Here is a 15,359-nt window from a genome sequence, read left to right on the forward strand (position 1 = left end):
AATTCTGATGATTATGCTGGTTTATTAAGTAGTGGTTGTAGGCTCCCCTCCAACATCCATGACCTCACTAGCCCCTGGACAGTCAGCTAGGTTTCCAGTACCAGGCATTATTTCCTTCTTGTTGAGTAGGCTCTAAGTCCAACTAGAGAGCTGCTACTGAAGTGAGCCAAACAAGCCAGAGACAGCCAGTAAGCCATGTTCTGCCATGGTTTCTGCTTGAGTTCTTGCTTGAGTTCCAGCCCTGACTCCCCTCAACGATGATTTGCAACCTGTAATAAGAAATAAATCCTTTCTCCGAAAGATATTAAGAGTATAGAATATTCATCTAGTATAGTGTATGCCTCCATAGAAGACAAATTAACTGACAGGACTGTGTTTACTTGAAGACAGTCAACCAGGGTAGTGTAAATGCCATCATGGCTTTCCCTCTGCCTCCACTCCGACAGTGATTGTCTTTTGCTTTGGAGTTCTCACTACTCCATGTCCTTTGTTCTCCAAAAAAAAAAAGCATGCCAAAAAGTCTCCAGAAAATCCACACGTACAATGAGGATAACTAAACTACCTTTTTAAAATATTGTGCCATAAATTGTTTCTTTAAAAATACATATAAATGGGCTGGAGAGATGGATCAATGCTTATGAGCACTGGCTGCTCTTCCAGAGAACCCAGGTTCAACTCCCAGCACCCACATGGTAGCTCACAACTGCCTATAACTACAGTTTCAGGGGATCTAGCACCTTCACACGAGCATACATGCAGGCAAATACAAATGCACATGAAGTAAAATTTTAAAAATTATTTTTAAAAATAATACAACCAATACTTTTTAAAGCAAGGATTATTAAATGCATAGGAAATATGCAACAATATAGATTGTGTTTATTGAAATGAAAAATAAATCTTTGTAGGATTTCTTTGCTAGATATCTTTGAAATGTCAATTTCCTATTTGTCCCCCCCTTCCCCATAACACCAGGTACATAATAGTCATTCAAAGCAGAGTCATAGGAAAAGAAAAATGACTGACACAGATACGTGGCTTCAAAGGTGTTTACTGTTTGGTCAAATAATATTTTTCAATTGTCAGACATAGAGTGAAATATACACAAACGTGTGTTAAACGGTTATCAAATTTGCATTGTTACTGGAAGAAAACATGTTTTGCCTTATAGGGAAACATGATTCCTGAGATAACTGTTGGTATCTATTAGTAGTTTTCATCGCTGTCAACCCATCTTTTTGAAAATTACTTGGGAGTGTGACTTGAGACTGGGATGTTCAATTCAGACTAATGGTCTACTACCTGCTGGAAACTCAACAAGCTCTGTCTCTTACAAAAGGTAGGAAAATAATCACAGTGTGCTGAGTTTCCTCCAAAGGTACACCATATGGAAAAATACAGGCTGAACACAGAAGACGTTTCCAGCTGGCTGTCAGTCACCCCTAAGGAGCACACGCTTCCATCGTCAGTCAGTCTCTGACACAGCACAGACCAGCTGTTATTTTGCATTTATTGAAATTTTCCCTGCTAAACAATTATGCTTATCTCTAAAAAGTAAATTGCTCAAAATTACATTCAATATCTTTCTCCCACCCAACATATTCTTCACCACCACAAAGCAATCCTAGAATGTGGTGAGACAGACTTCTGACCAGTCTTGCATAGTTGTCTGCCATTTCTGGGGATTGGAACCACAACGTAAGTCGTTGGGAAGCCATGTGAGAGTCTGGTCCAATTCACACTCACACACAAACCCCTAACCCCAAGCTTCACGGGGCTAGCAAGCCTTTCAGAGTTCCTAATTCAAGTTACTTTGGAAGAGCTTTCGACACCATCCTACAAGTCGCTAATTGAGACACAAAACTCAACAAATGCTGTGAGCAATCTGTCTTTCTGGGGATCATTAAATCTCTGCAATCGCCCATGGGTGCACCGGAGCTGTTTTGATTTCCTCCCACATTTGGTGCACCTGCCCTCAAAAGCAGCAGAACACATTAATTGAAAGAAAACCACTCTGAACGCACTTGAATTTCTTTTATCCGACCAAGTTTTAAAGCCTTGCATGACCTAGATTGTGTTTTTCTCTGGGTCCGTGTGCATGCTTGTGAATGCATGTGTTTTGCCTCGTGATAATTTTCTAATATGCATAAAGCACTGAAAAACTGGTATTGACCAAAGGCCCCCAAACACCTGCCATTTCAGACTGAAACCGAATAAACCTTTTAAAGAATTTCTTCAACAGCAAATTTCACCTATTTTACATTGTCTGAAGCCAGCCGCTAGACTTCTTAACCTCTAGTTGAAAATAAAAATCTCTTGTAACTAAATAGGATACGCTTTAAAAAAAATCCCTTTGGAGATGTTTTGTGTTATCCCTTCCTTCACAACACTATGTTCCACTTCCGGCTACTGCAACTCGATTTCCCCCGCATACAACGTGATGAGCAGGATGGCGGTGAACCCAGTCAACATCCCGGCGTTCTGGATCATGAAGAAGGTGAAATCCGTTTTTCTTCCAGTTACTTTTTCTCTCAGCATGTCGTTCATCTCTGGAAACTAGAAGATACATTATTAAAGAGCTGTCGCCATCTTGTGGTGAAACCTGAAATGCTTGTCTGGGGTTTCTACGGGGGAAATGAGCGTTCATTTCGGTCAGGTCAAAGTTTTGGTTCAGGTCTCATAAATTCTAGTATATTGGGGCGCCCAGAGTAAAACAACTGAAATGCTCACATGAGCCACACAGCCACACCGGATGCACCTGGTTTGAAACATTCTCCCCTCGACACTCTTCCCATAAACTATTGTCTACACCTCAAATTTTAAGGAACTCAACCCTTCAGGTTTCACCCTCCGGCATGCATTCTGGGAACTTCCTTTAGTCCTTTCTGGCTTATGCTAGGGTCCTTTTCGTCTCCCATTACATGTAACCCTTTCTTCTCACTTCATAGTACTTAGAAATTATTTGCTGCTATTCAGTCTTCTGTATGACTTCATTATTGTTGTTTCTTGCTTAGCCCAGGCTACCCCTACAACTCACTATGTCATTGATGATGACCTTGGATGTCTAATCATCCTGCCTTGTGACACCACACCGTGCTTGTGTGGTCTTAGGGACCCTTCTTGTTAGATGTGGGGCAGTTTTGTTTGCTTAAATTCCGACTTGGTTCTGCTAGACAGGAACCCTCAGGAAAGCAAGTCCCCTACCTGTCTTAGAATTTCAGGACTGGCTGTAGAGAGGAAAACCTTGTGTAGCTGACTGAACCAGTGTTTTGAAGTAACTTGATTTACTTCTTGTCTTTTCTAGTTTGTCCCTTTGTGCTTGCTCTATCTTCACAGAATAACATGGTTTTATAATAAATTGTGTATTGGTCTAGTGCTGAACATTATAGTTGTTTCATTATAGTGAACACAAATAAAATCCTAGATGTTTCAGTTTTAAAAAATCAGATAAATACATTTTCTCTTTCTCAGCAATAGCATCTACTGGAAACGCTACACAAGGGGACATGTAAGTCAGGCGTTAGAAACACATTTTGGTATGATCTGCCGCATACGCTGTGAAGCCCTATATGTAGCCAGGCTAGGGATCTCCAGACTCCACAGGGAAGTCAGAACTGGTGAGAAGGTCTTACTGGGATAAAATGGGTGACAGTTCTAAAATGAGAAAACTACCATGTCACGTAGAGCATCACTTCTATAAAGGGAATAACTTCAGTAGAGTCTTTTTACATCATGGGAAGAAGTGGCCATCTGGAATAAGGACAGTGTGTAACATAATTCTGGGGAAGAAAAATTTAAGTGCTGTGATGGCTGTAAGAGCTGAACCCTCACTTTTTCAAGGGGCTTCACTGAACAGAGAACTGAACCAGACACTTAGAACTTGGAGCTTATAATAGAGAGGAGAGATGTTAAGTTATTAAATTGTATGTAATACATTAACTTCCAAATGCAAGCAAATCTTTGATTTAAATACTCTGACATATCATTTTCTAGAAAACTGTCCATGATGCCCTAGAAAACACAAAGGTTATTTATCTATATACAGAGAGAGAGAGGGGGGGGAGGGAGGGAGAGAGGGAGGGAGAGAGAAAGAGAGAGAGAGAGGCATAAAAATACAGACATAATGCATACTGACCCAAATAAATATTGTCAAATTTTAGCTGGGGGTGGTGGCACATGCCTTTAATCCCAGCACTCAGGAGGCAGAAACAGGCTAATCTCTGTAAGTTTGAGGCCAGCCTAGTCTACAAAGTGAGTTCCAAGACAGCCAAGGCTGTTACAAAGAGAAACCCTTTCTCCAAAACAAAACAAATAAACAAATAAATATCGCTAAATTTTAATTTTTCTTAACTTAGTATAATAGTTTTAACTTTAAAAGATTTCATTGTGAATCATTTTCAATTTTAAAAATGGTATTTATTCTACCAAGTTATTTATTCTTCTAAATGTGATATCCTTATGCAAGAGAAGGCCTTACAAAAATCCTACTATAATAGAAGTTACATAAAGAAGGCCTTGGAAAATAGCACTGTTCTAGTAAAAATTGGTCACTTCATCACTGTCCATGAGATCAGATACCAAAGAACAAAGGACAGCCATTTCAAGTTACTGTTAGTGCAAGTGGGATGTTCTGGGAGGGGAAAACTCTGGGTTACCTCTCAGACCTGAAGACAGTGGGCTGCTCAACTCATAACCCAGATGCTCATTTGTAAAAGTCAAACCAATACAAAATAAAATGCTTGAATGTCTTACCATATCTGCCAGAGAAATGTAGAGGAACATGCCTCCAGCAAGTGCAAATATAATGTTTGGAGCAAAATTGTTGCCCACCAAAATGCCAAAAGCTAGCCCAACATAGCAGGAACATGCAGAAAGGAAGTTGAATAGCAAAGCTTGTCGCGTGCTCATCCCTGCATTGAGCAAGATCACAAAGTCCCCTAGAAGAAGAAAACATCAAGTGAGCTGTGTCTCCTTCTGTTTGGGGACGAGACCTAAATAATAGTGATAACAACAACAGCAACAATTTCCAACAATGGGTCATTCATTTCAGTACAGAAACAGGATTTTCCCAGTGTAAGATTCCATCACCTCTTACCCTATGAGCAGGGTCTCTCACCTAACTCATGAGGAAACTCCTCACACAGGATGGCTATGGAAGTACTAAGTCCCTGAAGAAGAGACAAGGTACAGGATGCCCCGATTGCCAAGCCGTCGATGAAGTTGTGGAGGGCATCACAAAGTGTGATCATCCAGGCAATTGTTCCTATCTCTGACAGCTTGGGCCCCTTCAAACAGGTGCATGAACTTGACTCTGTTCTTCCATCCTGTGAAACAGCAAAAAAAATCAATCAACGTGAAAACTGCTGTGGCTTGAACATTTGAGAAATCCAGAGAAGTAAGAGATGGGTTATATCCCAGAGGAGATAGATTGTTCCAACTAAAAGTCATTGATGGTGTATGAGAAACTATAATAATACATCACAGAAGAGAACAAAAAGCTTACAGCAGGGACAGAGGGAATGAATCATTTGACACACCTTGAACAAGTCACTTACAGACATTTTAAATTAGTCGCCCCTTAAATCAATCCTTTGACTTGTATGAACATATTCTTACAACTGCCTTCCGATGATGTAATAGATATTAACCCAGAAATTTAATATTTCCGCACATCCTAAAGTTATTCAAAGACTAAATTGAAAGTCATCTTCATATTACAATTTAAATATGACATCAATAATTAAAGCATGATGGCATCAAGAACTGTTCATTCCACTTCCTATGTCACTGTGTGACCACTAGCAAATTATCCTGTCAGTTTCTTCTGCCGTGAATTGAAGTGAATGTACAATGAGCCATTCATTCCTCAACAACTCACCAAGTTCACTCTGTTCTGGATACTGTTCTTGGTGCTCTAGATCTCTGCTAGTCTTAGAAATTCTATGTTGTGTGATGAGCACAGGCTTGCCTTTGCATTAACACTTATTGCATTTTACTTATTTGGGGTTTTTTGGGTTTTTGTTTTTTTGGGTTTTTGTGTTTGTTTGGTTTTTGGTTTTTCGAGACAGGGTTTCTCTGTATTGTTTTGAAGGCTGTCCCGGAACCCGCTCTGTAGACCAGGCTTGCCTCAAACTCAAGAGATCTGATGGCCTCTGCCTCCCGAGTGCTGGGATTAAAGGCATGCGCCACCAACACCTGGGTCACTAATTTCATTTTAAAATATCAATAAAAATAGGAAATCCTACTGCAGACTTTTTATGAGATTTCAAGTTCCATAAATATGACAATTTTTAAAAGCCCCAACGATAAATGCCTACTAAAGCACTTTCTAGGAGGTACAGAAAAAGATAATACAATTTAAACTTGCATGTAAGTAGGAAAGCAGTTCTCTATTAACTGAAGAACATTTTGTCCATAATTCTTCTCCCCACCTCTATATAAGTGTTCACACAGATTATCTGCTAGCAACAGCAATTTCTCAAATGCAGAGTGTTATGGGAAAGTACAGTCTCTGCATTGGAGAAACAAAATGGAAATTTTATAGCTGAGTTTTTTTAAAGGGGCTTCTCAATCACCATCCTCATCCTCATTGTGGAAGTTGTGAAACAGTGACAGCAAAGTCAAATGCTGTAGAGAAGATCTCTGGCCCTGCTTTAAGCACTTCAGATATTTAATTTACCTCGAATAAGTGTGAGGTGAGAAAAACTATCATCATTACTTTAGAGCTAAAGAAATTCAAAGTACACAAATGCTAGTGAACTCACCAGTGATAAGAAGAAAGCAAGTAAGCTCTTTTGGCAGCAGTGGTTAAGGACTGCTAACAGAGTCTCTTGCAGTAGGCCCTGAAAGCAATTCATACCAAGAATTCCCCCTGAATTCCTCCCCAATCCCAAAACTCTTCAGAACACCAGAAGTAATGGCAGATTATATCTCTAATCCCCCTTACTTTAAAAAAAAACTCTCTTGTCTGCAGAAAGAATTTCATCTTCTCTGTAGACTAGGTCCTTTATTTTACACCTGTGTCTTAAATGCATGCCATAATGAATAATAATGATATTTGGTGAAAGTTCCATGAATCAAGAAGCAATGACTGCTGAATGTAAAACAAAGGTAGCCATGGGGAAAGCCACAGAGAAAGTGATCTGGGTGTAGTAAAACACACACACACTGCCCAGTTACACTTAGGAAGACAGATTTGAACTACAGCAACTATTTCTCTTTCCCATTTGGCTTATCTATTCACATGTTTATAGTTTCCTGAGTTACTTGTGATGGCTTAGGGAAAACCTCTGCAAGATCGAGCCTTGAAAACCTACAAACAAATGCCTTTGATTCTACAAAAGAAACTACACTGATATATCAGGCACGATCCTCCTACCTCCAAGCACAGACTGCACTGGCTTCATTAGGCCTCCTTTGAACTCTGTGTGCTTAGTCTCAAATTATACTGTTGAGAAAGTTAAGGACTATATATTTTTAATAGGTTTGGAACAAACCAATGTCACCAAGTAGGCAAACAATTGCATTTCTTTCATAATTCACCTGGAATAACTCACTAAGCATAAAATATTAAATAAGCTAAATATGCTAGTGGATTTTCCTCTCTTCATCTTTCCTTTTAAATTCTTGCTTAATCCCGCTGTTGCTAGCCAGCTGCTTTCACTTGCTTGTGTGATTGGTTCCTTGATTCCTTGTTTGATCTTACTCTTAATGATGATATTCCAATCCTAGCCTGTGATAGGCTGTGGCCTAGACTGTGAGCCCAAGATCTGCAGCTGTGTTCTGGGGGTGCTTCTGACCAAATTGGCCCTGTGAGCTTCAGCCACACTCCTTTTCCCCCCAAATCCTTTTTATTGAAATAGATTATTCTTTCATACAATACATCCCAGTCCCAGTCTCCCCTTCCCTCCACTCTTCCTAGGCCTCCAGCTCCCGCTTTTCCCCAGACCCACTCCCCCTCCATCTCCCTTCAGAAAGGAACAGGCCTCCAAGAGACAGCAAAACAAGATACAAGGCAAAAGCTCTTAACATCGAGGCTGGACAATGCAACACAACCGGAGGAAAAGAGTCCCAAGAGCAGGCAGAAGAGTCAGAAACACAACTACTCCCCATGTCGGAGTCCCACAAAAACAACAAGCTAACAGTCATAGCATACATGCAGAGGATGGGGTGCTGACCCCTGCAGGCCCTGTGCTTGCCACTTCTGTCTCTGAGAACCACTGTGAGCCCTGCTTAGTAGATTCCTGGGCCGTTTTCTCCTGGTGCCCTCCAGCCCCCTGCTTAACACGTCTTGTTTGACTGATTCATGCAAATGAAATCAGACAAAATAGCGTATTCAGAATGGGGGTAGGGAGGATATCACTCCCTGAAGTTATGAATGCCGACGGGAGACTAAGCAGATGCAGGACACAAGCTGAGGAGCAGGAGGCAGAAGTTCTATTAGTGTAAAGTGGTATGAGTGGTTTCCTAGGAGAGCGACTTCCATTAGGCACAAAGAAGTGGAACAGGGAGAGGAGGTACAGAGGGGCAAGGAGAGGAAAGAGAAGCATCAGGAGGGAGGAAGAGCACCAGTGAAGAGGGCAAATGAACAGGAAGGGAGGAGTCAGAGGAGGAAGACTAGAAGAGGAATGGGAAGAAGGAGGAAGACAGATAGTGAATGATAAGAAGAGGGAAAGGGGAACACAATGGAGGAGACTGAGCAGACAGGGGGAAGGAGGAGAGAGATGAGCTAAGGACAAGAGGCTGTGACTGCCCCCTAGAAGAATATTAATCACATAAATGTGGCTCATAAAACACTTGGATAGTCATATTTTCACATGCGCTCATGCCCAAAACACAGTATCAAGATAATAATAATAATGATTATGATGATAATGATAATAATAATAATAATAATAATAAAATAGCATGGCTAATGGATACTTTTCCATAAAGTTCTTCATAGTCTAAGAACAAATATATTTGGAAACATATATGCAAACCTCTCACCATAGTGCTGTTTGGGAGAAAACACTGTGAGTACCATTTGTAAAGAACAAGTCTTTTATATTGTCTAGATATTCTAGATATCTTTATGCTCATAATATACTTTAATATGGTGAAAAGGAGAACAATAGAGCCGTGGTTGGGGTGGGGTCCAAAAGGAATGGTAGAATCATGAGGACTTTGAAGATCCTCCCACTAACAGGAAGTGTTCACCCAGCAGGCTGCCTGCCTGCCAGGTTTGCTTTGCATGAAGGAAGTGGTGTCTATCACGACAGAGCAAGCCTTGTGGTTTGTTTTATGGATCCAGATAGCATTCAATCAACTTCGCTGTACACTGAGAGAGGCAACATGAATTTTTTATGGCTTATTGTCTCCGAATGCTATTGGTAAGAAGGCAAAGACAAGCAAACACATGAGGGAAAGGTTAAATTCTGTATTCCCACTACGCTGCAAAATAATTTCCAAAGTAGAAAGCTAAAAGGGAAAGGAGCATCCTACAGAAAAGCACATTGGTGCCAAAAGGGTCTAGATGACAAGAAATGAAAATAAAGGTTAAAAAAAATAAACGAGTCTGGGACTAGGAATTAATACAACATAAGTAAGAGCTATAAAATGGAGTTGGAAGACTTCCACGTTAAACAGATAAGAAAAGCAGTGTAAGCCAGGTATGGTTGTGCACGCCTTTAATTCCAGCAATCAGGAGGCAGAGGCTGTAAGAGCTCTGTGATTTCAAGACATCCTGGTCTACATAGAGTTCCAGGTCAGCCAGGTTGACATAGTGAGACCCTGTATTTTAAAAAATGAAGGAGGGAGGGAGAGAGGGAGGGAGGATGGGCTGCAGAAAAAATGCATTTACTGATAAAGGAGTACAGGCCTTGACCTTACAGAACCTGCACTTGAGTCTTAGCTATCTGCCCTTGGGAAAGGGTTTTCATCTCTATGATTCAGACTCTTACCTGTTGAATGAAGAAAAATATCATGGAATCAGATGAGATGCTGTTTATAAAGCTGTGGGTGCTCCACGAAAGAGCTTCATTGCATCACATGAAATGCAGAGAAGAAGGAATGACATTACAAGGAGGAAAAGCTAAAACTGCCTAAGAGTTTCAAAGACAAAACATTTAGTACATATGATCCTCGAAGGTGTTCGGGGCCTGCTGTCCAAGCTTGCTAGAGAAAACAAAACAGAAAAGTTAAACCTACAAATGAGAACTTCAGGTAAAAGTGGGTGCAGAGGTGTGTGAAAAAGAAGACAAAACCTTTACGAAGACATCATGAGTTTTGACAAGTGATGCGCCATCAGGAGAGTGATTAGAGAGAAAGAAAAGCCCACTATGAAAAGCCTGGGGTCTCCCAACTGCCTTAGCAGGGGGCAAATGCACACTAAGGAAAAGATACTTGTCCCCTTCCCTCTGGTGATCAGGCTATCACAATGAACTCTAAAGAACTGGAATCCCGCTCCCCCCCCCCAAGAGTCTCACGCTGGGAGAAGGAGGAAGAAAAGCACAAATCCCTGGCACACATAGAAAAGGGAAGCTGTTTCCTAGAAAAAGACCTCACTTGGTTGGGAAAACTCAGACGAGCTTGATGGAGAGCCTAGAGCCAAGACAACCGTGGGTTGGTGGAGGAGAACCACAGCTTTACCAGAACTGCTTAGTGATCCACACGGCTTGCCTTCTATTTAAACCTAGACCTTAGGGAATCCTTGGACGTCTTCATCTGTTCTACCCGATGTGGCCACATTGAATACATTCTTTCTCTGCACCTCTGTGGTGATATGTAATTTATGATTTAATAAAGCTTGCCTGAAGGATCAGAATGCAAAGTTAGCCACAGCCATAGAAGCTGGGCAGTGGTGCTACACACCTTTAATCCCAGAATTCAGGAGATAGAAACAGATGGATCTCTGTGAATTCAATGCCACCCAAAGCTACATGAGAGTGAGTCAGTCTAAAAGAGTAACAAAGCTCACACCTTTAATCCCAGCACTAGAGAGGTATATAAGGAAGAAGCAAAAGGTCTCGTGAAATTCAGTTTCAGTCGCAGGGAAGACAGGATCTCCATTTCAGCCTTGGTAGAGGTAAGAGCTGCTGGTTGGCTGCTTTGCTTTTCTGATCTTCGGCTTGAACCCAAATATCTGTCTCTGGGTTTCTATTATTCCTGCCACAAAAATCCGTGTTGAAACCTCACTATTACTTGTCCGTTTAATTAGCCTCTTGAAGACAGGTGACCATTAACTTGTTAGGGCTGCCTAGGACGAGACTGTGCCCTCACATCTCCAACTCTGGTAACAATGTAACAATCTGAGCTCATGAGTTAACATGAATCACAGAACTCAGGGAGGGGCCATGAAAGCAGCATTATCTTACAGACACACACAGTACCTCACAATTTATAAGGCAGGTCTGCTGCTGGCTTCTAGACCTTCCCTTGGTCATTGCAATATCCTCAAGAGTGAAACAGGTCACACTCCAGTATTTTCATTTTGGTGATGCAGAAAATGACCATCTGAGAATATAGGCAAGTTACTCAAAATCACACAGGAATTATTAGAGTCAGACCACTTAATAATTCATTAAATACAGTGTCTATTCCAGAGCAGGAACTATGCTAAGTGGAGCTGTAAATAAAAATAAAAGAATCCAGAAAGAAGCATTCAGAATTAATGCTACAAGCAAGTGATAAATAGTTCTGTTTTCCTTTCCTCAAAAGACTCTGGACTCTCTACTCTCTACTCTCTCTCCCTCCCTCCCTCCCTCCCTCTCTTCCTCCCCCCCCCCGTCCCCCCTCCCCGTCCCTCTTCCCCTCCCCTCTCCCTCCCTTCTCCCTCTCTCTCCCTTCCTATCCCCCTCTCTCTCCCCTTTCTCTCTTTCTCCCTCTCTCCCTCCCCTCTCTCCTCTTTTTCCCTCCCCCTCTCTCACTCTCCTTCTCTCTCTCCTTTCCTCCCCCTCTCCCTCTCCCCTCTCTGCCCCTCCCTCTCTTTGAACATGACTCCTGAAATGTTGCTGTGTGTGTGTGTGTGTGTGTGTGTGTGTGTGTGTGTGTGTGTCACTGGGAAATCCCTACGGAAAGGAAGAGAGGCGTTGTCAGTACATTTATTCTTCAGTCTCTTTTGTGAATTCATCCCACCTCAGGCTGTCTGTGTCCCTCAACCATGGTTTCTCTTAAGACAACTCTCCTACTAAACTCCAGCAGCCTTTTTTGGTGTTTGCTAAATTAGGTTTCCTACTGGAAATCATTGTAACTGGAAGTACTACAGGAATCAGAGCCCCCAAAAGGGATACGTTAATTTTTAGTTTTTCTTACAATTCAATGTTTAGAGGAAATGGATGAAGAGTTACAGACCATGTAGACTACATTTCAAAGAGAAGACAAGAACACAAACTGGCCCTGCAAAGTTTAGGCTAGAGCAGGCTTTCCTGCCTCTTGGTCCTGATGACCTAGCAGGACCGGTGAAATTGGAAGATGCTGTGCATTCAGAGATGCTCCACAGGGGACCCTCTGGCAATCTCTGGTCAAGTCATCACTGCACGGACTCCTGGGACTTTCAAGTAAAACAATGTCCTCTCCAGTACTATATGTTGGCAGATGGTTACAAAACTCATCTCTGGCCATAGGAAATCCAGTGGATGCAGGATAATGAATAGCTGGCTGTGATCTGATCCAAAAAAGTGCAAATTTGATGTTTACATCATTATTGCATTTTTAACCTGTGCACCTATGAAGAGGCCCTATTTAGGTCTTGAAAATGTATGTGAGTTGCCTATGATTCTGTCTCAGGACATTTCACCCTAATGGGCTGTTTTCCCTCAAACATCAATAAAGTCTGACAAATAATTCCCTGCAGTCAGACTGTTCACTGTGGTAGGTCTGTAAGTGTGTCAGCACCAGCCAGTCAGGCAAGTTTATTCAGCTGACCTAAGTGACAAAGGGAAATCCTTCAAGTAAGTAACTTTAGGTAGGATGTCTGGTTTGTTACTTCCTACAAAGAAAAAGACCTCAGGTATGGTGCTACATTAACCTGGGTATAACTTTTAAAACATAAAACTGGAAAATAGTATCAAAGATGTCTGTAAAGAAGTGTTAAGGGCAGGGCTCTTAGTAAACTGAGGATATTAGGCTAATTTTCTTTGCCTAAATCTTATAGAGGAGATCACAGAAGATGCCTCCATAATGAAGTGAACAAAATCTGATTGCAAATTTCACTCTGTGCCTTTCAATAGTCATCCTTATATCTGTGCAATAAGCCCTCATACAAAATGCCAAAATAGTGGTGAGAGAGGCAATATGTAGCTTTAATACCCCCTTCCTCTGCAGAGGTGACCAGGCTTTCCTGAACAGCAGCACCCAACTTGTGGACAGCCAACACTAAGATCCCTTGCTCAAGAAAACCATGGCCCACTAGCTATGCAAAGCCAGGAAAAACACTCTAGCCCACCTCTCACTGTCAGGGCTTACTCATTAGACTCAGAAAGACAGACTTACTGGTACATGCCTTCTTTGCCTGTGATATTTGTGCAAGTAGCATCTTTTAGAGAGTTACACAGTACACCAAGGTCTTCTCTAAAAATGGCCTCCACACTATTTTTCAGCAAAAGAAAGAGCACAATCAATTCATTCATAGAATGTGTAGATCAGGTCACTTAGTCTCTGTAGAAGGGTCTGGATGGAACTTCGTGTGCCCTAGTAAAAGCTTAGCTAGAACACAAGCCAAGGGATCAGCAAGTTTAGCATGCTGTCTGTAAATTGTGGACATAAGCCTCATGCCAGTGTGTGTGTGTGTGTGTGTGTGTGTGTGTGTGTGTGTGTGTGTGTGTGTGTGTGTGGTTAACTCTGACACAGAATTCACAGCTTCAGAAGCAGCTGGAGGTATACTGCAGAGTCCAGTTTCCCTAAGTTAAGATTCCCAGAGGATTCACGTAACTGAATGTGGGAGTGGGGTCACAAAAATTTAGCAATTGTGAATGATTTCTGTACATCCAATGACCCAAAACTAATTTAAAATCAAATGAGAAATGACTCATAAGTGTTTAGCAGTGTTCTCCTGTTTTGACCATACCACAGCTTTGGCTCTGAACACGTGTACTTGGCACCATGCATGCAGTCACACCATGCAATGCCAACGGACATTTGTCAGAATCGCCTCAGCTTAGATCAAGACTACTAGCTAATATTATACTATACACACAACATTTTCCGCTTTTATAGAAACATTAATAGTTTAATTGGGGTAAACAGACTTTTAATATTTTTCTGCCATCATTTCTCGGTACATTTTGATTTGTCTTATATTCAATGTTTGACTTGTAAATTGCTGTCTGGATTGCTGATTACATTTTTCAGAAGAAATCATTTAGTGAATTTTGGTTTGAGATTAGCAGAAACAAAAAAATCTGAACTAGCCTTAAACCTGTCCCTGTCATTCTTTACTACGTATTTATGTTAAGTAGCATTTTTGGCATTTGAAATCATAAAATCAAAATTTTAATCAACTCTGGAAAATGTTGCAGATGATCTATGTCCTGCAATATCAACATTCAGCAAAGACTGAATGCTTGATCTAGAAATGAACAAGTGCCATCCATCTCACTCACAAGCTTGCTTTTGTCTCTTTAATGAGTGGTGAAATTACACCTGTCCCAAAGATATCTGAAGATGAATTTTTGAGTTATTACCAGTACATGATTTGATTATATACTTATTTTATATGTCTGTATTCCTAGAGTCTCATGAAAATTTTCCCAGTGAAAAATAATCACAGGAAGCAGCTCTAGCTATAAAGATGCACACCTCCAACTCTAGGAACAGGGGAGAGCAGTCAGTCTTAAATTGAAATTCTAAGAATTCTTATTATCTGTCCCCAAGATCTCAGTGAGTATGAAGAGCCTACTGCTCAAGAGAATCATGCTTGTACTAGTGGATAAATTTAGAATGCAGGGAATTCAGAGAGGGTGCTTTTCATACTCTATTCTCAGCAGTCCTGCTCAAGGGAAACCAGCCCAATAAAAACAAGACCACTAAGGCCTCCGTTCATGGAGAAACCTTCTTCCTTCTCTGGTCCTTGGATGTAGACTATTACCTCCATTAGTTCTAGCCTCTTGTTACTGAGCCTGCCCATACGGTTCACTGACTGCCTCCCAGAGTTCTGTGAGTGGTCCCTCTTCTCTTTATTATTTATCTTCATTTAAATGCCTCACCTCTTTCTAGAAAGAGCAGTCTAATTTCATTCCCAACATAGTGTTCACAGATAGCATATGCACCATTACCCATATTTTAATGAAAAAATAAAACCATGTTAGACACAAAAGGATTACCAAGTAGTAAAGGCATTCTAAGAATATAAAATATTCATCCCTTTTGCTGTTGTGACTAGG

General features: G+C 41.1%; 1 protein-coding gene across 4 annotated transcripts in view; it reads right to left on the reverse strand.

Moving 5' to 3' along the window:
• Positions 1 to 1,035: 1,035 nt before the first annotated feature.
• Slc39a8 (solute carrier family 39 member 8) overlaps positions 1,036 to 15,359 on the reverse strand; it is a 66,827-nt gene continuing 52,503 nt past the window's right edge. For all 4 annotated transcript variants that reach the window (XM_021233974.2, XM_021233977.2, XM_021233976.2 and 1 more), the window contains 3 exons: positions 5,117 to 5,324; positions 4,753 to 4,937; positions 1,036 to 2,556 (listed from right to left, as the gene is read on the reverse strand). In XM_021233974.2, the coding sequence (XP_021089633.1) occupies positions 2,407 to 2,556; positions 4,753 to 4,937; positions 5,117 to 5,324 (543 nt within the window). In that variant the 3' untranslated portion in view covers positions 1,036 to 2,406. The remainder of the gene's footprint in view (positions 2,557 to 4,752; positions 4,938 to 5,116; positions 5,325 to 15,359) is intronic.

This window comes from Mesocricetus auratus, unplaced genomic scaffold, assembly GCF_017639785.1.
Source record: "Mesocricetus auratus isolate SY011 unplaced genomic scaffold, BCM_Maur_2.0 Super-Scaffold_100009, whole genome shotgun sequence".
Classification (NCBI taxonomy): Eukaryota; Metazoa; Chordata; class Mammalia; order Rodentia; family Cricetidae; genus Mesocricetus; species Mesocricetus auratus.